General features: G+C 32.2%; 1 protein-coding gene across 1 annotated transcript in view; it reads left to right on the top strand.

The window, feature by feature from the left end:
• The first annotated feature begins 619 nt into the window (after positions 1-619).
• rims4 (regulating synaptic membrane exocytosis 4) overlaps positions 620-25,005 on the top strand; it is a 37,597-nt gene continuing 13,211 nt past the window's right edge. Inside the window, exons 1-2 of the mRNA XM_051112098.1 lie at positions 620-1,301; positions 20,542-20,680. Of these exons, the coding sequence (XP_050968055.1) occupies positions 1,205-1,301; positions 20,542-20,680 (236 nt within the window). The 5' untranslated portion in view covers positions 620-1,204. The remainder of the gene's footprint in view (positions 1,302-20,541; positions 20,681-25,005) is intronic.

Raw genomic sequence — 25,005 nt, 5'->3', positions numbered from 1 at the left:
TTATATTTCTAAAATTTATGAAATATCTTGCTTTATTTTTATTTAATTACTATATCATTTGTTCATTTATTTATTTATTTATTTTTTACAAACTGGTGCACAAGTTAAAATTTATCATTATTATTATTAATAAAAATACATTCAAAGGAAGTATTCACTAAAAGAAATGATTATAATTTAATTGAGAAAATTCTCTAAATCCTTTTTTTGGACGTGAGATGTCTAGTCTTTGTGATTGAGCTGATTAAATTAACTGATATGAACATTCACAACATTATTGATTTGATAGGTCTTAATATATAGCCAACTGTTGCAGTTTCTGGTGAATGTGTGTGATTTATTGTTACAATAATCAGGTTTGATTGCACAGAGAGAGGCAAAAACATACAGCAATCAAACCATGTCTGAAATCTATCAGCTTCCCAACGTTTCAAGATTCCCACTTCACCGTGTTAGCGGAGAGAGAGCGAGACGGTCGATGTCTGTGAAGGATGAAAGATATTCACAGCTATTGTGCCTGTAGACAGTGGCCACGCCCACATCCTGACATCCGGCCTTTGATTGGATAGTATCCTGAATCCCAGCAACAGCTCTCGGCTGTCTCCTCCCACTTTTTGTCTCCACAAAGAGCTCAGCGCTGAATGAAGTGAATCAGCCTCAGACTGCTAGAATAGTAAGAACCTTTTCTCCCCGTCTCTGTCTCTCTCTCTCTCTCCGTCTGTCTCTTCAATCCCATCTCTCCTCCTCTCTCCATTTCTCTTCTCACACACACACAGACAATCGGCATTATATACTGTCCGTCCATCCATCCATCTGTCCATCCATCCATCCCGGTGAGGGAACAGCTAGACAGGGGAAAGCAACAGATCATGTTCTCTGAAGCAGATCCAGCACAGCTTTGAGACATCAGCCTCTGAGATGAGACTCCATCCATCCTAATTTTCTGTCCTGAAGACCTGGATAGAAACAAGAAGACTTTGCAGACACCAAAAGAACTCTGGACATAAGGATTCTCGAACCCAAACCAGGTCCACCGGGACTTACGAGGGTGCTTTGGCGTTTGTTTTTCTGTCTTGTACGGGGCTGGCGAAGGGGCCGGTGAAAGTTAGCCAAGACGCCGCGTGCCGTGCTCCGCGTGAAGAATGCCCAGGCGCGCCTGCCCAAGCCGGCGGACACGGCGCCGGCACCTACGCCGGGCCTTTACATGGAGCGCTCGCAGAGTCGCATCAGCTTGTCCGCGTCTTTCGAGGCCCTGGCCATCTACTTCCCCTGCATGAACTCCTTCGATGAGGACGATGGCGGTGAGTGGACGCTTGGAGGTTAAGCTTGGTGACGTTTGGAAGTTAGAGTAGAAATAAGAGTTAGGGTTAAGAGGTTATTGGTGCTGGTTACCAAAATGTGGATTTGTGGGTCAAGATCTGGGCTGGAAGCCAAAAGGTTATGGGTTCGAGTCCCATAAGATGTATATGATGATGATAATGACAATTTCAGTTGTACAGAAACATACAAGCTGTGTCTCATTTCATAGGCTGCGCCCTCCAGAGGTTGCATACGAAGATCAAGGAGGTGTCATTTGAGAAAAGTAACCATTATAAAATGGTAAATCATTGTAATTTCTTTCTTACTTTGGAATTTGATGGTTACTGAAACGACATACGGTCATTAAGTGCGACCTACAGAAGGCGCAGCCTTTAAAAAGAGACACGGCAACAGTCTTTAGGGAAAAAGTAAGCATGAAGGTCCCTTAAAATAACCATTAGTCGGGCAGATTGTAAGATTACAAATTAGCCACCAATTGCGAATTGCCATGAGATTCGATGGTTGTCCCAAAAACTGCATATCTCGTCATCATTTTCTCACCCTTGTGTCATAATGACCCAAGTGGGTCCCAAACCCACAGGACAACCATTATTGTCTATGATATCTGAGTGAGAGACGCTTTTATCAAATGCAACTCCCTGGAGTAACCCAGGTGCTTTAAGAGATATTTTGCCTAAAATTGCATGTCATTTCAATCCTGTATGACTTCAAATAAGCTATGTTGCACCTGTTTTTCTCTATGCAATCAAAGCCAATTGGGTCCAAAGCAACACTGGACACTTTCACTGTATTGACAAATGACAGTTTGCGTGTGTTTAACAGAAGAAAGAAAGTCAAACAGGTTTGAAATTGCATCTATCTCTTTAGGCAAGTTACTCCAAGGAATATGCATTTGATAAAAGCATCTTACACTCAGATATCATAGATAATAATGGTTATCCTGTGGGTTTGGGACTCACTTGGGTCATTATTGCAGCAATTAATTGGTGCAAAATGATGCCTAGCTCCTTTCCCAGTCTTGGGGTTTTTGCAAGCCCCCAAACTCTTGAAAAATGGTGCCATGTGCGTGGCTCGGATGTAAAGGCCATGTCATACTGTTCATTTTGATGTGCGATAAAGAAAATGGTGTTAGAATGCATATCTGCAATTTAAAATGGTAAAACAATTGATCTTTATGATGAATACGTGCAGCCGGCATTCTAATCAGACAGACGTTTTTATTAATGAAGGCTTTTAATCACAGCGTTGACACTCAAATGCTAATATAGCTGTGATTTTCTCCAGGTACGGCTGTGGCTCATTTCAAACAACGTCTGATTGCAGGTTAATGTCTGTCTCGAATCCATCAGCAGACATCATGGCGTTAATTTAGCGCTCATTAGAAATATTCCGACCGCTCGGCGCGCTACTTGCTGAGTGTTTTCGAGCTGCAATTTTGCATAATTTCCCGAGTGCTTTTAGTCTAGGCATGCTATAAATCTCTCTCTCTGTCCCTGTGTGCTCTCTTCCTTTCTTGATCGGCCTCGTTTCCTTTTTTTCCCTGTCCACTCACCCAAAAAAACCTTTTACACAGCCACGTCTATCCGAGACATCCACACACCCGCCCACGCTCACACACACTCTCTCTACCCTTGGCCTGATTACAGACTTCTCTGCAGGAGAGAGACTAGTATTGAGAGGAAAAGATTGTGCCTGGCTGGTGATCTTCTTCGTTCAACATGTGTGCATCACAAACAAACATGCACTCGTAACAAAAACGATGCACACTTATACTACCTCATATGCATTTTTAATTTTCACTCTACTATTTAGTCTAGAAAATATTGCATATATTTGCATGACCATGCATTATTGCATGGTAATTAAGAATGTGGATGTGCATTCAAATATGTGCATTCGTACGGCCTGTGTTTGAATTTATAGCGCACGCAACTGCTTTTTAGACTTATAGGCCTGTCATTTAACTGATCAGCTCATCGCATCTTCTTTCTATGCTGATACATACTTGCATAAATCAACTTAATCAATGCAAATCACACTAATGAATATGCTAATTACTGGAACACAAACGAACACATCGCAAGTGCTTTAGTTAACACCTATTGCTGACTGTCAGATGACTGCAAATGCATTGGTGATTTAATAGCAAATATATTGTGCAAATTACAGTTTGCTTTCTTGGTTTTGATATTTGACTTAGTCTTTGAGATGGTTTGCAGCCATTTAAACCTGTCGTATGTGCACATGGACGAAAAGATTTTCTGCTGAACAACGCAGTAATAAATGAACTCGCCAGTGATTTCGTAATAACACCCATTACTCACTGCTCAAACCCCGGGACATTTCTGACCACAAATATAGAAGCAAAATTATCTCGTGGAAAAAAAATGAACTCCTGCATGATATTAATGCTTTTCGGACGGATCCATTCATCAGAAGAACGAGGGGAGTTAATGATGTCTTTGTCAGTCTATTTCAGACAAGAACTGCTGAATGTGAAGGTCCTTAGGTTGTGTTGTATGCACATCGCTAGGCACCTGCAACCGATCTGGTATTTTATTAGAAATGCTTGGGTGATATTGCAATGCATAGACATTATGTTTCTCAGAAGGCTCATACTGAAACAGAAGTATGAAATTGAAGCTTTCAGAGAGGCAACTGCAGCAGTCTGCAGGCTAATAGATGTATTAAATAAAGAGCCATTAATGGCTACAATTCACTTTTTAACAAGACAGCTGTGTTCTCATCTTTGTTCAAACATGATCTTTCTGGACGAACACATGTCCTAACCAGGCGCAACATAACAGATATTTTTTTGACATTACTGAAAGCGAAAATGTGAGCATGAATTTTATTTATTTATTTTTTTTTTGATATATATTTTATCAGCATTTTTTATGTATTTATTTATTTAGTATTAAATTATTTTATTTATATTTTTTATATTTGCATTTATCAAGATTATTATTTCTTAAATATTTTATTATTTTTATTTGTTTATTCATTATCATTAAATTATTTTATTTTATTTAGATTTTTTTATATTTATATTTTTCACGATTTTTAAATATTTTAAAATTATTTTTATAAATATTTTCATATATTTTATATATTTGTTTATTTACCATTAATTTGTTTTATTTATATTTTTCATAATTATATTTTTTTCACAATTCTTTTTTAAATATTTGATTTTTAAAAATTTTTTTTTTTTTAAATATTTGTAAATATTTGTATTTATTTATCATTAAATTACTCAATTTATATTTTTATATTTATATTTTTTTCAAGATTTTTATTTTAAAATATTTTATTTTTAAATCTATTTTTTATTTTTAAATATTTTATTTATTTATTTCATTTTATTTTATTTACATTTTTTTTTTTATTAAAACCCTGAAGGCTTTCTGGTATTTGATTTGTTGAATTTTGTGGTAGTCTATCTTACCATATTTCTCTTCACTGTTAATAAAATACTAGACCACTATTAAATGCAGTTCAATACATGGCATATAGGTGGCGCTTTTGAGTTATAAAGTGACAAACGATGACCCTACAGTTTCTGGCCTTAATGTTGTCATTTTACAGCTTTCATTGAGGGCAGAAAAACTTGCTGGAAACTTGTTGCATCCCATCTGGTTAGGAAATGGCGTCAAACGGCACTCATCTTGAAGAAATTATGCAGAACAACCTGTATATAAAAAAAACAAAACATATTTTTAGCCATATTTTTAATGCACTGAAAAAATCGTAACATCTAAGCTGACTGGTTTATTCAAGTCAAAAATATTGTTTAATATCACTGAATCAACCTAAATAAATCAATTTAAATCAACAAAACAAAATCTGATGGGCTCAATCGAGTAAATGCAACAGTTGCAGGTTATCATGTTTTACAGTGTTAAAAATACTAAATAAAAGCTAGAAAGACACATTTTGGGTGCTTAGTTAAAATACAAATATTAATGCTCTTTTATGACAGAAATAACTGAGAAACGACTTAATCCGGTACGTTTATTTTGCATATAGTCTTTTTGATTAGCGTCCTCTCAATTTTTAACAACTGAGTTAAGTTTCTCTGTTCAGACTGCTTTCATCCATTGCTTTTCCCTTCATTCTGTGTTAAGATTTAATCTAACAGCCACACAAGGGGTTTCAACACCTATATAACACACTCGCTCCCCAGCCACGTTGACGCGAAGGGCCCGGAGCCTTTGCGACACGCTTCAGACCCAACGTCGCCTCCCACCGCTTGTCTTGGCGCATTCAGACTTCATCTTTCATATCCTGTTTGCTGTTAGCGCTGTTTGATGCAACGTGTACTAAGAATCCCAAAGCACAACATGTCTCGGCTCCCCCCTCCACCGGCACAGGAACAAATCTCTGCCGAAGAAAAGCGAACGCTCTGAAGTCTCGAGGCTTATTAACCCTCCTACACTGACAGGTCCTGCATTGATGCTGCTGCTCAAAATAACTCGCAAACAAACACACGCACGGCATCAGTGAGATGTCATATGGCGGCAGGCGCGCATTCTGTGTTGCATAAGAGCGTAGTGAATCAAGGACAGAGGAAAAGATAGAAGGAGGTCAGGATGATTGATACTCGTAGCATCAGTGCGTCTGTGTGAGTGCATGTGTGTCTGTGTGCATCAGATTTAATGCTGACACTGATTATCAGCATGTGTTTATGGATATGGTTTTAAAAAGCTGCTGAAGAATGATGGGTGATGATATTTTTATTTTAATATCAGCTGCAAAAAATGTTCTGAAAAATCCTCGACTCGCCTTTTACATTTTCACCCTTTTATATAAAACTTACATTGTGTTGAATTAGTAATAAAATGTTGATAACCAGGAATCAACATCTCAAAATTACAATGCAGTATGAAGACTTTACATTCAGAGAATGTGTCTTGGAATCAATATTGTTTTTCCTTGAGTAACGTAAAGTGTTTTTTGTGAAAGAAATATGGTTGGGTGAATATCAACATAATATTTAATTAGAATTTTTTTTTAAAAAGACAGTTTTGATTAGTTGATTACATAAAAAAGTGATGCTGAAAATCAGCAAGATGTCACACATCGATTAAAAAAACATCTTCAGTGTCACATGATCCTTCAGAAATCATTCTAATATGCTGATTTGCTGTTTTGCAATTTTTTTGCAATTATAGAAATTAATACTTTATTAATTATTAAATAATACTATTTATATAAATCATTTATAATAAAATATTTACATTTACATTTATAATAAAAAAAATAATCTATTTCAGATAAATGCTGTTCTTCTGAACCTTCTATTCATCAATGAAACCTGAAAAATTATCCTCGGCTGTTTTCAACATAATAACAATAGTAAATGTTTTTTTGAGCAGCAAATCAGAATATAATTTCTGAAGGTTCACGTGATGATGCTAAAAATTCAGCTTTGAAATCACAGGAATAAAATATTTATTCCTATAAAATATTTCAAAATTGTACTGTTTTTTGCAGTCAAATAAACGCAGGCTTGGTGAACAGAAGAGACGTTAAAAATCTTACTGTTCGAAAACTTTTGCCTGTTAATATATACATGAATTGTTGGTGTCTGAACTTGAAAGTTTCCTCAGCAAAAATCCAAGTGATTAATTAGTATATCATGAAATCCATATAATTAAAATGTTTGCTCAAATGACAGCCCTGATTTTTCATTTAATTTCTTGTTTAAACATCAAAATATGCTTAATATGGGAAATCTGTTCAAAACACTCAACTTTTAAAACATAAAGACAAAATCGGTGATAAAATGACTATATTAGTTTGATTCAGATCTGTTAAAAAAAGTTATATATGTGTTTATTTTGGAAATCACCAGGTTTACAAATTTGCAAAATACTAAAACAACTCAAAATCTTTTCTAGCAAAGCGTTGTCAAATCTGTGCCTTAAATTTTTTATACTTCTTTCATTACAAAAAACAAATTTTAATTTAAAAAACAAAAACAGACAAAAATAGGTATACTACTAATAATGCTTATTTCATAAAGGACTTGTTTTAAAGTACACAATTTTGATGTATTATACATTACTGTAAAAAATCAATGTCACATTTGCAGTCGTGCTGGTGCTTGGTCGTGCGACGTTGCTTAACTATATCATATGTTATATAGAATATTTATCTTTTTTTTTGTACTGCAGCAGCCTATGTTGTTCATGTTTAGTTTTTTGCGTGTGCTGTTGCGCCTTTTAGTTTTGATTTTTCCATGCGTCAGATGATGCAACATTGATACTGTCCGTTATCAGTCACTGTTTACGCTAAAAGGAAAAAAATCTGAATTATTCTCACCAAAGTTTCAGTGCTGCCCTAGTTATTATTTGATATTGATGTTTTAATCAGGTTACTTGTCCGGTCAGGCAAGTGAAATTCTCCGGACAAGCATACAAGCGTTAATGTCCCTGCAATAGGTTCTAACTCAATCTGAATATTCACATCATTATTTATGTGGTGGAGCTGATTGGTTTCTTTTCACATCAGCAGCCAAAGAGCTTGCTACTCAACAGTCAAATACTTGGCTAGTGTTTGCTGTAGCAGTTGCACTGCGCTTCAGAAACCCTCCTCCCTCCCCAGCTCCACCTTTATAGATTTGGTTATTTCATATATGTTACATTTGCAGCAGCATGTCTGTGGATGCATTGGCAGCAGCAAGTCTCTTGCTCTTCCGTAGCAACGTACCAGATCTACTCGCCAACACTAAACACATTAACATATTACAATACTAAAACTTTTAGAGCGTTGCCATGACAGAACAACAAATTACACAGCTTATTAAACAGAGGTGTGCTATTAGTAGTGTTCCAATGTGTTTTCTGACAATTTTTTCTAAATGAAGGAGACAGAAAACCATAGAAATCACAGAGACTTGTGATAGAGCTGTTTTTCTTTTTATCTTAGCTAAGCATTACAAACCACCCTGAACACTTTAGCATCAGGGTGGCTAGTTTGGCACGCTCAAGCACCATTCACATTTCTTCATAAAATGTAAAAGTCAGGTTTATTTCTTATTTTCGACTGGCAAACATATCATCGGACTCAATCGGGACTCATTCAAATAGGTCTGGTTATGAAGTCCTATCATGAAAGACAACCTGAAGTGGCATCGCTTTATCAAATGTTACATTCTTTTGAAAATGTCACGAAACCATATTTTATCGTAGAGATTGCATATCTGTTTCCATTGCACAAGTTCCATTATTTAGAAAATGTCAGTGTGATAAGTGTGCAGTGGTCGATTCTCATCGGGCCGTATGAGCCGCTGTGTGTCTGTGTGCTGATCCTGAATCGATGGCCCCTCAAGTGCTGTTCGATTCCCAGCCATCAGGCACAGGTGAGAAAGCAATCTGTTGGGTTTTTTTCCCAAGTGGAAAAGAAAAAAAGTCAGCCAGGGTGAGAAATCTATCACATGATGCCAATGTGAAGACAACAGTCTGTCCAATCAGATAATGAAATTTCCTGTTTCACACTGATGCATAGTCTGACTCATCACATAATCATCATTCATTGTTCCTGTTAGAAGCATCTCTAAAATACAACATTTTTGTTCTAATACTGAACCTACATGGTGAAATGTTCAGTAGCACTACATAAAAGTATTTCATTGCATTAATTAAAAATAGCATTCATTTTGGAAATCACCAGGTTTACAAATTAGCAACAAATACTCAAACAACTCAAAATGTTTTTGAGCAAAGTGATGCCAGATCTGTGCCTTAAACTTCGCCTTAAATTTTTTATACTTCTTTTTTACATGAACAAACTATAATTGAAAAAAAAAGACAAAAATAACGCTTATTTCATGAATGACTTGTTTGTTCAATAGCACTTTATAGTGTTTTAAGTGTTTTAATGCATTAATTATGCCTTGTAATGCACCTTATAATGCATTATATGATCTCATGAATATTTTTAACCACAGTTACAATATATAACAATACTTAACTATTCATTTTTACACCTTTATAAAGTATGCTGCATTAAAAACACACTGTAAACAACCAATTTCAAATGTAACACAGAATATGCATTTTAACTTTGGCTACAATTAGTTCTGAAAAGATATATATATATATATATATATATATATATATATATATACATATTGCATTATGTTGTGCATTACAAATACCTTTATATGTTTTTATACACATAAAAGTATGAATTAAAATAATTTCAGCATATAAACAGAATAGTATAGACATAGAATGTATATAGAAATAGAATGTTTTTTTATTTTTAAAGGTTTTAATAAAGAAAATACTGTAGCATGTACCTGTATATATACATACAATATATATAATATATAAATGTTAATTAATCATATCTTTAGATTATTGTTTTATAACAAAATACTATTTCATACTTCATACTACTTTTTGTTTAATTCAATATATTTAATTCTGTAATGTTTTGTGAAATGTACTAGCAATTTCTGAGAAATTTTGTTCTACTTTTTTTATTGTAGAAAGAACATTTAAAGCATTGAAAAATTAGTGTATTTAATTAAAAATTACATTAAAAATGACATTAATTACATTTAATTTAAAAATTACAATATGTTTTTGAATAAATATAAATAGAATTTCATTACTGTGATACAGTATTTTGTAGGCTTAATTTTCCTTATGCAAAGTATAACCAACATATTTGTAAATATAATTTTAAATATAATATTATGTAATACAAATATATAAAAAATAACTAATTTACAACATTGACCTTTTTTACAGTCCATTATGTTTTTTTTTTTTTGCAATCTTGACATTTTAACTAGTCTGAATAATAAATAAAATTAACATCTTATTACTGTAATACAATAGTCTTAAGCTTAATTTTCTTTATACAAAAATAAAATAAAATTGTACATATTATTATATTATATTATTATATATTATTATATATTTATTGTACATATTTAAATATAAATAATGTTAGATATAAATATAAAACATTTTTACAAATATTAAGTTTCATTTGTCAGCGTTTAATATTAAAAAAATCTTTGAAACAGGGTCAACATTTTAAGATTGCACACAAATTGGCTGTTAGAAAATATAAAAGAAAAGTATAATCTGCAAATGCAACAAGACCAAATACACACTCTTCATTCTCTGAAAACATAATAGATGCCATTTCAGGTAAATTGATTGGATTTTAAGGACGCAAAAAGGACAGACAAAAAGATACTGACCAAGAATACTGATTTTATCACAGTGTAAAAGTATTTGCAAAAATGTGCCTTGTGCCTCAGATTAATGCACACACAAGACTGGCAAATGCAGCTCTGATTGATCTCTCTTTTCTGTCCCAGCGTGACCTCTGGTAGTGTAGCGTGCAGGTGCATTTGGTCTGCACCCTTTGTGTTGGCAAATGCAGTCGGAAAGCACAGCGATACAGTGACGCGCGGGAGCAAGAACAGATGGTTCTGCACAAATGCTCAGATTTACCTGCTGTCATGTCCTTTACTACAGTCTGGAAGTGAAAATAATGCCCTGGACTTTTATTTTGATCATCAATAATCATTACGGTTGTGAGTGAATGTCAAGGCCATATTTCACCCAAAAATAAAAAAGTAAAAGTAAAAAAAAAAAAAAAAAGAGAGAGAGAGAGAAACAATGAAGCCTACACATAAATTAAAAAAATAATAATATTTTGAAGACTATTTAAAAAATAAAAAATATTTCTAATTAATAAAAATAGAATAAATTCTTCTAAATAAGTATTTTAAAAAAATGTAGCCTATTTATTAATTTTTAGATTTATGAATTGTGATCAAATTGAGCATCAAACCTCAAAATGTGAACTTTACAGGATAAAATTTTTTTAATATTTTGAAGACTATTCTAATTTGACAGCAATATAAAAAGCTGACAGGGAATTGAGCATCAAACCTAAAAACCTTACAGGACAAAAACATAAAATAAAATAATATAAAATAAAATAAAATGAAATTTTTAAAGCAGAAAGACTGAAATAGTATGAAATAGACTGAAATAGTATTTTCTTGTAAAACATACTCATACTTACAACATTGAAAAATACTTTTTACAGTGCATAGTAACATTATTTTCTTCACATTTGAACTATTATGTATAATAAATGCAATTAAAATCTTACTAATGCAATACAGTATTTTTAGGCTTATTTTTTTTCTTTGTGCAAAATATAACTGAAATGTTTAGAAATAATTTTCAACATAATATAAAAGATATAAAAATAATATAACATTTTTTTTTTTCTTAAGCTTGGGGTGAAATATGATCCAGTTCTTGACAGTTTTTCATGAAATTCACCATCATTTATCTCTGGAACAAAATGATGATATTATGTACTAGCAGGGAGTGCATCCAATAACTTTAAGCCTTCATAATTAATTTATTCATTTAGAAGTGTGGTTAAATTGAAGAGTCAATACAATATTACAATGACAATTATATCTGCATAATGATGAAATAATGAAATAACAGGTGTGCACTAATGCTAATCATCCATTGTAACAAATTAAGATCATAATTGAAAATCCTAAGCAAACATGCATTTGTTTTTAATATGCCGCTTGGCAGAAGTGTTCAGCGGGCACATCAGTTTAAGCAGCAGTTGACTTGTGTAGTAAATCACAGCGTGGTTCATCTGTTTTATAGCATTTATATAAGCCACTCTGAGCAGATCTGCACAACGAGACTGTTTGAAGCTTCACACAATGTCGACACTCACTCGCTCAATTATTCCCGCCTACACGTTATGACTGAAGTAGTTGAAACAGCATCCGCTGGCACACATTTTGAATGGACGCATTGTTCTGAAAGGAAATCAATTCAGAGCTGTGACTTAGTGGTATAGCGGTGATCATGCAGGGAATATGAGTTTGAGGCTGGCTTGTGTGACTTTCTGATCTTGTTTACCTTGTCTCTACTCTCTTATATCATTTTCAATGTACTTTATTGTCATGATTGTTTTATATATTGATTCAGACAAGATGACTTTTTTCTCTGCAGAAAGCAATATTACATATATAGGACTTGTTTTTTTAGACAGATGCACTGATTTGAAGTGAAAAAGTCTTAATGATGGATTTGAACATCTTTTCACTTTACCAGATATTAACTGATGGACAAAAACATAAAATAAACTATATAGACTATTACAGAACAAAAACACAAAATTAAATAAATAAAAAAAAAAAAAAAAAAAAAAAATCAAAATAAGTATTTTGAAAAAAAAAAAAAAAAAAAAAAAAAAAAAAGGAGCCTATTTATTAATTTTAGTTTTTTTTATTATTAATTTTTGTAAATTACATTTGTAATCTTTTTTTTTTTTTTTTTCAATTTTTTTCAGTAGTTGTTCTCATTACTGAGAAAATAGTATAAAGGAGTATAAAATAAAATAAAATAAAATAAATAATTCTTCTAAATAAGTATTTTTGAAAAAAAGGAGTCTATTTATTAATTTTAGTTTGATTAAGATTTTTGAATTGTGATTGAATTGAGGGTTTTTTAAATTAAGTCTTGTAAATTACATTTGTAATCTTTTTTCTTTTCTTTTCTTTTTATTATTATTTTCAGTAGTTCGCATTACTGAGAAAATAGTAATAAAAAATAAAATAAAATAAATAATTCTTCTAAATAAGTACTTTGAAAAAAAATGGAGTCTATTTATTCATTTTAGTTTGATTAAGATTTTTGTCCATGTTATAAAAAAAATTAAAATATTTTGAAGACTATTTCTTGATTTTAATTAGACAATGTAATGTTGTATTGTCCATAATGCATATTTCTCATAATGCATCCGTAAATTACAGCTTTAAATTAATTTTTGAAAATTAAATTTGTCTTTTTTTATTATTATTATTTTCAGTAGTTGTTCTCATTACTGAGAAAATAGTATGGAGCCTATTTATAAATTTTAGTGATTTCTGAGATTTCTGAATTGTGACTGAATTTAGCATCAAACTTCAAAATGTGAACTTTATATGATAAAAACATGCCCAGGTTATACACAAAAAAAAAAAAAAAAAAAAAAAACTGTTTATTAATTTTAATTTGACAACATAATGCCCTGTTGTCCATAATATATTTTCCTCATAATGCTTAATTTAGCAAATTTTGCAAAATTTTTAATGCAATTTTTCTATTTTCTTTTCTTTTCTTTTTTTTTTTATTCCAGTAATTCAAATGTTAACTGATGGACTGGAGTGGTGTGGATTACTTGTGGATTATTGTGACGTTTTTATCAGCTGTTTGGACCCTCATTCTGATGGCACCCATTCACTGCAGAGGATCCATTTTGTGCATTTACTGCTAATTAAATAAGGAAAATATATAAATTATATGAATATAGATCAATTTAAACTAAAACAATTATAAAACACTCAAATTATAAGTCACAAGACAAATGTTTTAATCTCATCTCCGCCGTCTGCAGCTACTGAAGCGCCATTATGAAAAATCAAACTCATAAAAATCCCAGAAATATCTCAGGTATATTAATATAACTCTCGTATATTTGCTTCTGATAAATGACCTTCTGAGGTCATTTTTCCCCCTTGCATCCATTTATAGCTCAGATCAAAGCTTTGTTCTCTGTCTCCTGACTCCTGAAGCTCACTTCTCATTTAGCCTGTACGCAAAACATAGGAGCTGAATTAGGGCAGTATATGTGTAAATATTTGGCATGATTTTTGGCTGGGAACGATGCATCTGTGTATGATCAGATCCTCCACTGTGATTAAACAGATGGGCACTCATCTAACAACCAGCACATGCTAAACGCTTCTGTATTTGGGGTTTTTTAAAGGATTTTAACACATTCATATGTGGAGCTGACAGGGAACTGAGCATCAAATAAGTATCTTCTAAGTAAGTATTTTGAAAAAAAACTGGAGACTATTTATTAATTTTAGGTTGATTAAGATTTTTAAATTGTGATCGAATGGAGCATAAAACCTCAAAATGTGAACTTTACAGGATGAAAACATGTTATTTAAAAAAAGCCCTATTGTCCATAATGTATATTTCTCATAATGCATCTTAAATGAATTTTTGTAAATACATTTTTACATTCTTATCTTTATAATTCCAATTATTTTCAGTAGTGGTTCTCATTACTGAGAAAATAATATAAAGGAGCTGACAGGGAACTGAGCATCAAACCTCAAAACCTTACAGGACAAAAACATAAATAAAATAAAATAAATTCTTCTAAATAAGTATCTTGAAAAAAATTGAGCCTACTTATTAATTTTAGTTTAGTTTGAACTTGAGGATAAAAACATGTCCAGGTAAAAAAAAAAAAAAAAAAAAAAAGCATATTTTGAAGACTACTTATTAATTTTAATTAGAAAATGTAATGTTGTATTGTCCATAATGTAATGTAATAATGTAATTATTTTCCATAATTGTCCATAATTTCTCATAATGCATCTGTAAGTTCTAGCTTTGAGGGTTTTTGTAATAAATTTCTTTTAATTAAATGTGTAATTTTTTTTTTTTTCAATCATTTTCAGTAGTTGTTTTCATTACTGAGAAAATAGTATAAAGGAGCTGACAGGGAATTAAGCATCAAACCTAAAAACCTTACTGGACAAAAACATAACCAGGAAATTAAAATAAATAAATTAATTAATTAATTAAAATAAATTAAAATAAAATATTCTAAGTGAGTATTTTGAAAAATTGGAACCTATTTATAAGTTTTAGTTTAAGATTTCTAAATTGTGATTCGAATATAGCATCAAACCTTAAAACCATCAAACATGTCTAGGTTATAAAAATATATATATATATTTTGAAGACTATTTCTTAATTTTAATTTGACAAAATAATGACCTACTGTCAGTAATATATATTTTTTATAATGCTTCTGTTAGTTTTAAGTTGTTGTTTTTTAATTGTTGTAAATATTTTTTCTATATATAATTTTCCTTTTTTTAAAAAAATTCCAATAATTCATTTTTTTCAGTAGTGGTTCTCATTAAAAATAGTATAAAAAGGCTGACAAAAAGCTGATCAAACCTAAAAACCTTAAATCAAGCACAAAAATCAAATCAAATCAAATACTATTTTTGTACAATGAAGGCAATTAAAAAAAATATTATATGATGTACAAATAATAAAAAAAAAAGTTTTGCATTATAGTAATGAGAAGAAAATAAGACATTGACATGATTTGAGTATCAGCCACTAACAAGTGGTTATAGTAAAAGTTATTATAAAAACAGTGCTTTGTTTGGAAATATGGCAAGAAAGAAAGGTCTGGATATTTACTTCAAAAGCTCTAGCGGCGTTGGGTTTGGCATCTGATTAGGGAGCGCAGAGGTTATAGCCTCCAACCAGGCATCAATCAACATCACTGTAGATCAATAGGCCTCTAGTGCTACTGATTTATCAAAGAGTTAATAGGTAATTAAGGCAGGCTGGGGTAATGAGAGGTAATGGCATGATCGATAGCATGGACAAAACAGAAAACTGACATGCTCATTTAGATGACAATCAATGACCGGCCTAATGATCTTCAGCAAGCTATGTTTAAATCAGACCCAAGTTAAGAGCATCCTATTCCTGTTAACCTGGGATGTGCGCAGTCCATTAACGACACATCAAACACTGTGTTCTTAAAGAGGCAGTTCACACAAAAATTAAAATTATGTCGTTCATTTCTGCTGTGCATCACAAAAGAAAATGTTCTGGGTGCTTTTTTTACAGCTTTAAGCTCCAGAAGGAGATAAAAGTAGCACATAAATAGCATTTCCTGTCCTTTTTTGGAGCTTGAAAGCTCTTGATGGAAAAGACTTTCTCCTATTGTTAAATAAAATTAAATAAAATAGGTTTAGAACAACATGACGGATAGTAAATGACAAAAAAATTTATGGATGAAGCATTTAATTAAGTGAATTATGCATCTATTTGCATTTAAATTCATATAGGTCTTGTAGTCTTAAGTCTTATAATAGGTTTTTCTATAAGCCTCTTTGTTCTTGTAATCAAACTGATAGGAAATAAATTTGAACACCCTGACAAGTGACAAGCGTGGGTCATAAACCACAAACCAGATGAGATGGCAACTAAAAGGGCTTGTTAGAAAAGCCTCTCATTTCTTTCTTGTTCGTCGTAAATTCATGAATGTCACTTTGATTAATGAGTGTTGGCCATACTGATAAAATGAGATGCTTTATCTGTTGTCAAGGGATCTGCTTGGTGAGACCTATACTTGTGGTTGCACAATACTTGACAGAACAGAAACGCCGGTGAGATGTCCAGGGAACGGAGACATCACACTTACACAAGATATAATTACTGTCAAAATGGAGTATTTATAGAGCAAAATCATTATTGCTCAAAAAAAAAACAAAAAAACCAACAACTCTCTAGCAACCACTCAAGTAACTTGAGTAAAAATACAGATATCCTAATAAAATATTAGCCTACTCCAAGCAAGTATTATTTTTTATTTTTAATCAAGTACAAAAGTTTCAGATTTTTAATGTACTTAAGTATTACAAGTAAAAAGTACTGATCGATGAATGTTTATTTTGTAATTTATTAATTTTACATTATATATTTTATATAATCCTACTGCTTAAAATATCTGGGGAAAGAAGGCTTGTCATACACTATCAAAACAATAAACACCTGCAAAAATGTTAATTTTTAACAAGAATCAGCATTTTTTTTATGTATTTAAACCGCTCCAATGATGACTGTATGATTTTGACATCCATCTTTTAACATTGAGGACAACTGAGGGACTTATTCAACTATTACAGAAGGTTCAAATGCTCACTGATGCTACAGAAGGAAAAATTGTGCATTTAGAACCGGGGGGGTGAAAACTTTTTTAATTTAAAGATCAGGGTAAACTGAACTTATTTTGTCTTCTGGGAAGCATGTAAGTATCTTCTGTAGCTTCTGAAGCACAGTACTAAATATGAAAAAAATATTATGTTTAGGCAAAATAAGAAGAATGTACACATCTTCATTCTATTCAAAAATTTTCACCCCCGGCTCTTAATGCTTCGTTTTTCCTTCTGGAGCATCAGTGAGTGTTTGAACCTTCTGTAATAGTTGCATATGAGTCCCTCAGTTGTCCTCAGTGTGAACAGATGGATCTCAAAATCATAGTCATTGCTGGAAAGGTTTCAAATACACAAAAATGATGAAAAACCAAAGAATTTGTGGGACCTGAAGGATTTTTCTGAAGAACAGCAGGCAGTTTAACTGTTCAGGACAAACAAGGGACTCATGAACAACTAACTATAACTAAACAAACAACAGCTGTGTATAATAACAACACAGTATTGAGAATCAAGTGTATGTAAACTTTTGAACGGGGTAATTTTTATAAATTTAACTATTATTTTCTCTTGTGGACCATATGTATTCATCTTTTCTGTGAAATATCTCACTCAGGTCAGTACTAAAAAAAAAAATAACCATTTTGTATGATCCCTCTTATGTTGATAAAATAATAAACATTTTGCAGATTCTGCAAGGTGTACGTAAACTTTTGGCTAGTATTTGGATATATTTTAAACTGCTTCGGCAAAGGGGAAGATAAATGAGCATTAATTTGCGTTATTTTTAATAAGGTATTATGTTTTATTTTGACCAAAAACCTACCCTGTTGAGACGGTGACACACAAATGTGGACATGTTCGAATTCAAGCCCTTTTACAGCTGATTTAGTTCACAAACAACCCACAGTCATGACCTAAATTTTCATTTACAATAATAAATCCTAAAAGTCAACATTAGTAACTTACTTTTCATTCCCACTCCCGTTCTCCGCTCATTTTGAGTCAGACTTGTGAATTGACTGAATTATTTACTAGAGACTTGCTATGACTGAATCATTTGAATCACTGAGTTGCTGACTCGAGAACGGCTGCAATTCGGTCAAAATGGAGTATTTATAGAGCAAAGTCATTATTGCTCAAAAAAAAAAAAAAAAACAACAACTCTCTAACAACCACTCAAGTAACTTGAGTAAAAAGTTCAGTTCAGTTCGTGAATGAATCATTCAGTGCAGTTTGCAAACCGATTTAAAACGTTGATTCAAAAGAATTGGACTTGTTCGCGAATCGGGCACCACTAGCGTGCCTGGGAGCGAATGGCGATTTCTCCAGTAGAAAATAACGAGGTACGACATGTTTTTAAGAAATGCAGTGGAGTAAAAAGTACAATATTATCCTTTGGAATGTAGTGAAGTATAAGTTTCTCAAAATAATAATACTTCGATAACGTTTTGGCGCTCTAGTGGTTAATAAACAGAACTGCTTACATCTTGCGGAACAACATTGTAGCTGGAACTACTTCTCCCTGTTTATGACGAATCACGCAGGTACTGGTCTACTCCGCGACGATTCCTACCAGAACTTGTCGGAAATAGTCTGAATATAAAAACGTATTATAGATGTCCCATAGTGATTCACGATATCCTAAAACCTGGTTTGTAAAATGGATTATTATGTAAATTTTGTACATTTTGAACACAAAAAAGTTACGGACTGCAGTGCAGGCCTACTTAAGTACAGTATAACGAAGTGAAAATACTTAATACAATATGTCAACAAAATAAAATATGTCAGCAACCAATCAGAACATTTTATGAAAAACACATGGCAACACTCTGGAGAGAGACATGTAAAATTGAGCTTTTGCTGGGAATTTTTTTTTTTTTTTTTTTTTTTTTTGTGAAAAGGTTGAAATCACTTTTTCCGGCATGTTCACCCAACATAAAAAGGCCAAAGAGAGAGAGATGCAGTGAAGCACACACTGCTCTTGTCTCCCATGGCAACCCTGGCATTTCTAGTGCATTTCCTGATACATGATGTTCTGTTTTGGAAGGTTACACTGACATGCTAGTTAGCATGTGCCGAGTACACCAGAAAGGCAGGAAAAAACAAAAGAGGACTGTATTTTTAGTAATGGCCTAACTAGGTCATGTGCTTCACGGCCAGGAGAAAGCTGTGAAAATGGCTGCATTCCCATCACTGCAGAGAGCGTGGGCTTTTCATGTGGATCGGACGCATTTCAGTGGATAACGTGCAGCTTTCAGAAATGAAAATACGTATCAATCTTACTTGCTGTTGCATTATTAAAAAATGCAATTTTTTACATTAAGAAATGTATTGATTAGTCATAATAGAAAAAAGAATGATGATCAATGAATAAATAAAAATGTTTTTCCTTAATGAAGATTTCAAATCAATACGAAATCAAAGGTAACTTAATATATAAAATATTAATAATAATTATGATTAAAAAATAAAAAGAAATGTTTCTTGAGCAGCAAATCAGCATATTAAGAATGATTTCTGAAAGATCATGTAACACTAAAATCTGGAGTGATGATGCTGAAAAATTCAGCTTTGCATCACAGAAATAAATTACTTTTTAAAATATTTTCATATGGAAAACATTTATTTTAAATTGTAATAATATTTCACAATTTTACAGATTCTACTGTATTTTTTATCAGATACATGCAGCTTTGGTGAGCATAAGAAACTTTAAAGCAAACTTTTGCATCGTAGGATAGATATGTTAGTCTGTGGAAGCAAAATGGGTTGTGAACACTGTTATATGTTGATTTACATAAAGTCTGTGCAAAACCATTATGAGATAACATCCAGCTTTGAAATGACTGTGAAACTCATTCTCTGAATAGAAATTTATTCATGAGGTCATGGGCTAGTAAAGCGATCAGGCAGCGGCTGATCCCCTTCACCTTTACTAGGAAAAGTCCAGGCTTTGTGAATCTGTCCTCTAAGCCTTCTGAGTTCAGTAAGGCACCACTACATACTTGAATTATACAAGAAGATTATATTTTTCAAAGGATTTATTTTTAATACAACCAGTGCTCTACCTGGCGGCAATGTTATCGCAACTTTTTTATTCAGTCTGATATGGAGAGGATTTGATAGAACTTGCTTTTCCACTGCCTTGGCGCTCAGACAGAAATACAAGAGTAACACGGACATTCACAATAACCCTTCCAACACAGTTTGTGCTACAGACATGAATGATATCTTAAATCATGTGGCTTATAAAGAGATGTGTGAACATTCCCACAAAATTACACTGAAGTAAGGACTAAAATCAGAGGCTTGGTTCCAGTAAGAACCACCTAGCAAACATTTTATGAATTAAATGTTGGTTTGGTGAACTTAATTTTCTTTTTTTGTTTCAGACCCAGAGGGCCGCAGGTTAAAGGGCATCCAGAGGAGTACAGAGACAGGGCTGGCCGTAGAGATGCCCAGCCGTACGGTTCGGCAGGCGAGCCACGAGTCCATAGAGGACAGCATGAACAGCTACGGCTCGGAGGGAAAGTGAGTATTATAAATCTCAAAATGCTAATTCCTTTTAAAGAAAAAGTTCATCCAAAAATGAACATTTCCTTAAAATTTACTCACCCTCAGCCCATCTGAGATGTGGATGAGTTTGTTTCTTCATCAAAAGAGATTTGAAGAAATGTAACATCACTTGCTCACCAATGGATACTCTGCAGTGAATGGGTGCCGTCAGATTGAGAGTCCAAACAGCTGATAAAAACATCACAATGATTAACAAGTAATCCACACCATTCCAGTCCATCAATTAATGTCTTGTAAAGCAAAAAGCTGCATGTTTTTAATAAACTAATTAATCATTAAGACATTTTTAACTCTGAATTCTAAGTCCATAATCTATAATAAGCTTCCTTCAGTGAAAAAGTCCTTTTCAACATATTGTTTACAACTGTTTTGGACTGTTTCGCTTGGTGCTTGATCTGTGTATATTTCTCTCCTGATTCAGATGAGATTACTTTTTCACTGGAAAAAGCAATATTATGAATAGAAGACTTTTATTTTAGCTGGAAGTGATGGTTTGAAGTTAAAAACATCCTAATAATGAATTTGTTTCTTACAAACACAAAGCTTTTTATGTCATTAAAATGTTAATTTATGGTCTGGCGTCACGTAGATTACTTATGATGTTTTTATCAGCTGTTTAGACTCTCATTCTGATGGCACCCATTCACTTATATTATAAAAATAACCATTATGACAATGATGACTCACTTTAAACCTACAACAATCAATACTGATGGTGTAAAACAGACTGCTTCCTCTCAAACTGAAGAAATCTGACAAATATAGAATCTGTTATTTTGCAGCGACACTTAGTTTGTTATCAGGTTGATCGAGTGATATATTTGATGGGATAAATATAGGAAAGAGTGTTGCATTACTGTGGAAAAGTGCAGGTGAGAAGAGAAAATAGATTGAGAAATCTAACCTTAAGATATATTCAGCTACAAGTTTCATCCGGATAAATCTTCCTTTTTCTTTTTCTTCCTTTCCAACAAATCTACAAAAAACGAAGAGATATCTTTTGACAGGCTTGGTGTTTTAATTAAAAAATCATAGTTTTGGTATTATCAGTATAACAAAGCAAAATTAAAATTTGAAATCTACTTAAATACCCTCGGGTGCGAATCAAGGTTATATATGAATCACAGGTCTTCATTCCCATTTTATTGGTTTGGGATACATTGTATGTTATTGCATTACATTTCTCTAGAAACAGGGATGTTCATCCAATAACTCTCAGGAGATTGTGCTTATATCTCATATCAAGCAATAAATAAAAAGTGTTTGAGGTATTCCCATAAGTTACATAACCAACAAAATAAACCCCTCTTCTCAGTAATAAACCTTTTCTCTGTCTGCTCCATTTCTGAATGAAATCCAGGGTTCAGACCTTCTGTGTTGATGAACTGTAAACTCATTTCACATCTGGACACTGTCTCGTGTGTCACATCAAAGGGGCAGGTTTTGGGTTTTGCGTGTTGTAGACTTATTTTAGCTCTGTGGAGGACAAATACTGTTTAGCTTCAATTCCAATGTGCCAGAAAGTTGTGAAAGTTTGTATACATAAATGGAGAAGATATTTGCTGGTTTGGGCTAGTTGGAACCACGGCTATTATCATTATCTAAAACATGTTTTTAATGTTTAAACATTAACCCCAAAAAAATTATATAAATATATATATATATATATATATATATATTTTTCAGGTCAACAATTGTCATTTACAATTAGTCTGAAGCTGAGAAGTAAGCTAAAATAACTAAAACTAAATAAAATTTAAATAAAAAATAACTATAAATAGTATAATAGAAATTATTATATTAATATAAATTATTTATTTATTAGTATCAATTACTTATTTATTTTTATTTATAATAGAAATAAAAATAATAAATAAGAAAATAATAATTAGTAAATATAATATAGACGTTTAAAAAAGAAAACTGAATACAAATGAATAAAAATACACACAAAATTACTAAAACTACAAATTACTGTGAAAAACTAAATCTAATTTAAAATATTATTGAAAAAGATAATAGTATATCAATAACTAGCACAATATTGTAATTAATATTGCTCTTTTTTTATTGAACAAATTATTTTTTTTAATTATCAACCATTATTAGACATACTGTGGCCCAAAACTATTTGGACATGTAAGACACACTTAAAATGTATGAATGTCATTGTATTAGATAAGTAAGACCAAACGTATTGGAACAAAACCGGAAGAGAGGATGCAAGATGATATAAACTTTAAATAGATTCATCAAGATTTTTCAGGCAAAGCCATTAAAACAAGAACCACTCATTAACGACAAAACTTCTGAAATGTGCTTGCACTTCACTTCAAAACAGTATGTTCAGTTACATAATTATAACGATATGTTGTGCTCAACCGCCGGTCTATTCTGCATATATTTCCGCTCGAACTCTTTGTCCAATTCCCAGAGCTCCATTAGAAATTCACGAACAGACAAAAACTCCCCGCAAAACCTTACGTAATATAGTTGGATGTTCTTCCTGCGCAGATCCATCATGGGAGTAAAATCCAGCCCAATTCAGCGGGATTACTGCGCAGTTTATGGTGCACGGGGATTACAGTTTTGGCTGCCACCGCTGAGGATATTTTACCATATTACATTGCATCTTATGCATCTCATGAATACATAACGGAGTAAAACATATTTTACATAAACGCTCACTGCCAGTCTGGGCTTTGACAAACAACTGTGATAGAAAGTCATAACAAGGCTGATCTGATGCAGTGCCATTTCTTAGATATACTTGTTTTGGAAGTTTTTGTATAATATTTATTCAGTATCTAGTATTTATTTTATCTGTTTACATTGGATATTGTTTGTAACTTGCTGTTTAGGCAGGATAAAGTTGGGCCTTTTGCCTTTAGATACTTTAAATGTGTAAAACATTATGTAAAAAGTTATAAAACATTAATATATACACCACCAGCCAGGATTTTTTATGTTTTTAAAGAAGTCTCTTCTGCTCACCAAGCCTGCATTTATTTGATCCCAAGTACAACAAAAACATAAAAATTTGAAATATTTTTACTTTTTTAAATAACTGTTGAATTTTCTATTTGAATATATTTTAATATAAATGTAATTTATTCCTGTAATCAAAGCTAGATTTTCAGCATCATTACTCCAGTCTTTATTGTCAAACGATCCTTCAGAAATAATTCTAATATTCTAGATTTGCTGTTTAAGAAAAATGATTTTATTATTATCATCAATATTTTAAAAAGTAAAGTGATTTTTTTTGGATTCTCTGCTGTGATGAATAGAAAGATAGAAAGGGAAAAAATATAGAAATGAATACTTTTATTTAGCAGGGATGCTTTGAATTGTTCTTCTGAGCTTTCTATTCATCAAATAAACCTGAAAAAATTCTACTCAGCTGTTTTCAGCATAATAATAATTTTTTGAGCAGCAAATCAGATCATGTGACACTGAAGACTGGAGTAATGATGCTAAATATTCAGCTTTGAAATCACAGTAATAAATTACATTTGCAAATATATTCAAATAGAAAACAGTTATTTTAAATAGTGAAAATTTTACTGTTTTTGTTTTTCTTTCTACAGTACTTTGAACTTATGTATACTTATTTATTTACACAGCATTACAAGGAGCATTATTAAAACATTTACAAAAAATTAGGACTAAACATTATATAGAAAGTTATAAAATATTCTGAAGAGTACAATAAAAAAAAAAAACTGAACATTACAAGAATCATTATTATTCTTAATAAGAACATTATTTCTTCACAGTTGTCTCCTGCAAAACCTTGCATTTAAATTTAACTTATAGGCTACTAAGTCCAAAACAAATTGCAAATCTTATAAAGATTAATATACATCCTAAAATACGCAGTAGCATCATCTTGCTGCAGCTGTTATACAGATATATAAGCATAGAATTGTTTTATAGGTGCTTTTACAGTTTTAAAACAAAAATAGAATGAGTCTATCATTAAAGACCGATGCACTTTTTCCATTACATTTACAAAGATCTTGCATCTCTGATGGGCAGAACTCACACGCTTATTTGGGGAGCAAGAAGTACGAAAGAGGTCACATTAGTGATATTTATGTAATGGACCTGTCAAAATGCCCTAGAAAACGGAAAGCAGCAATCTAACGCCCTAATTATAACTCCAAAAGCAGAACTGCTCATGGTGCATGGACCAAAAATGTGATCATATTAGATGTCCTGAATAAAAATCATATTTCATTTTTTTTGAAAACTGCCAGGAATTGAAATGCACTGAA

Source organism: Labeo rohita, chromosome 6 (assembly GCF_022985175.1).
Source record: "Labeo rohita strain BAU-BD-2019 chromosome 6, IGBB_LRoh.1.0, whole genome shotgun sequence".
NCBI classification, from domain to species: Eukaryota; Metazoa; Chordata; class Actinopteri; order Cypriniformes; family Cyprinidae; genus Labeo; species Labeo rohita.
The sequence above is the reverse complement of the archived record's forward strand: the minus strand, read 5'-3'. Positions and strand labels throughout refer to the sequence as shown.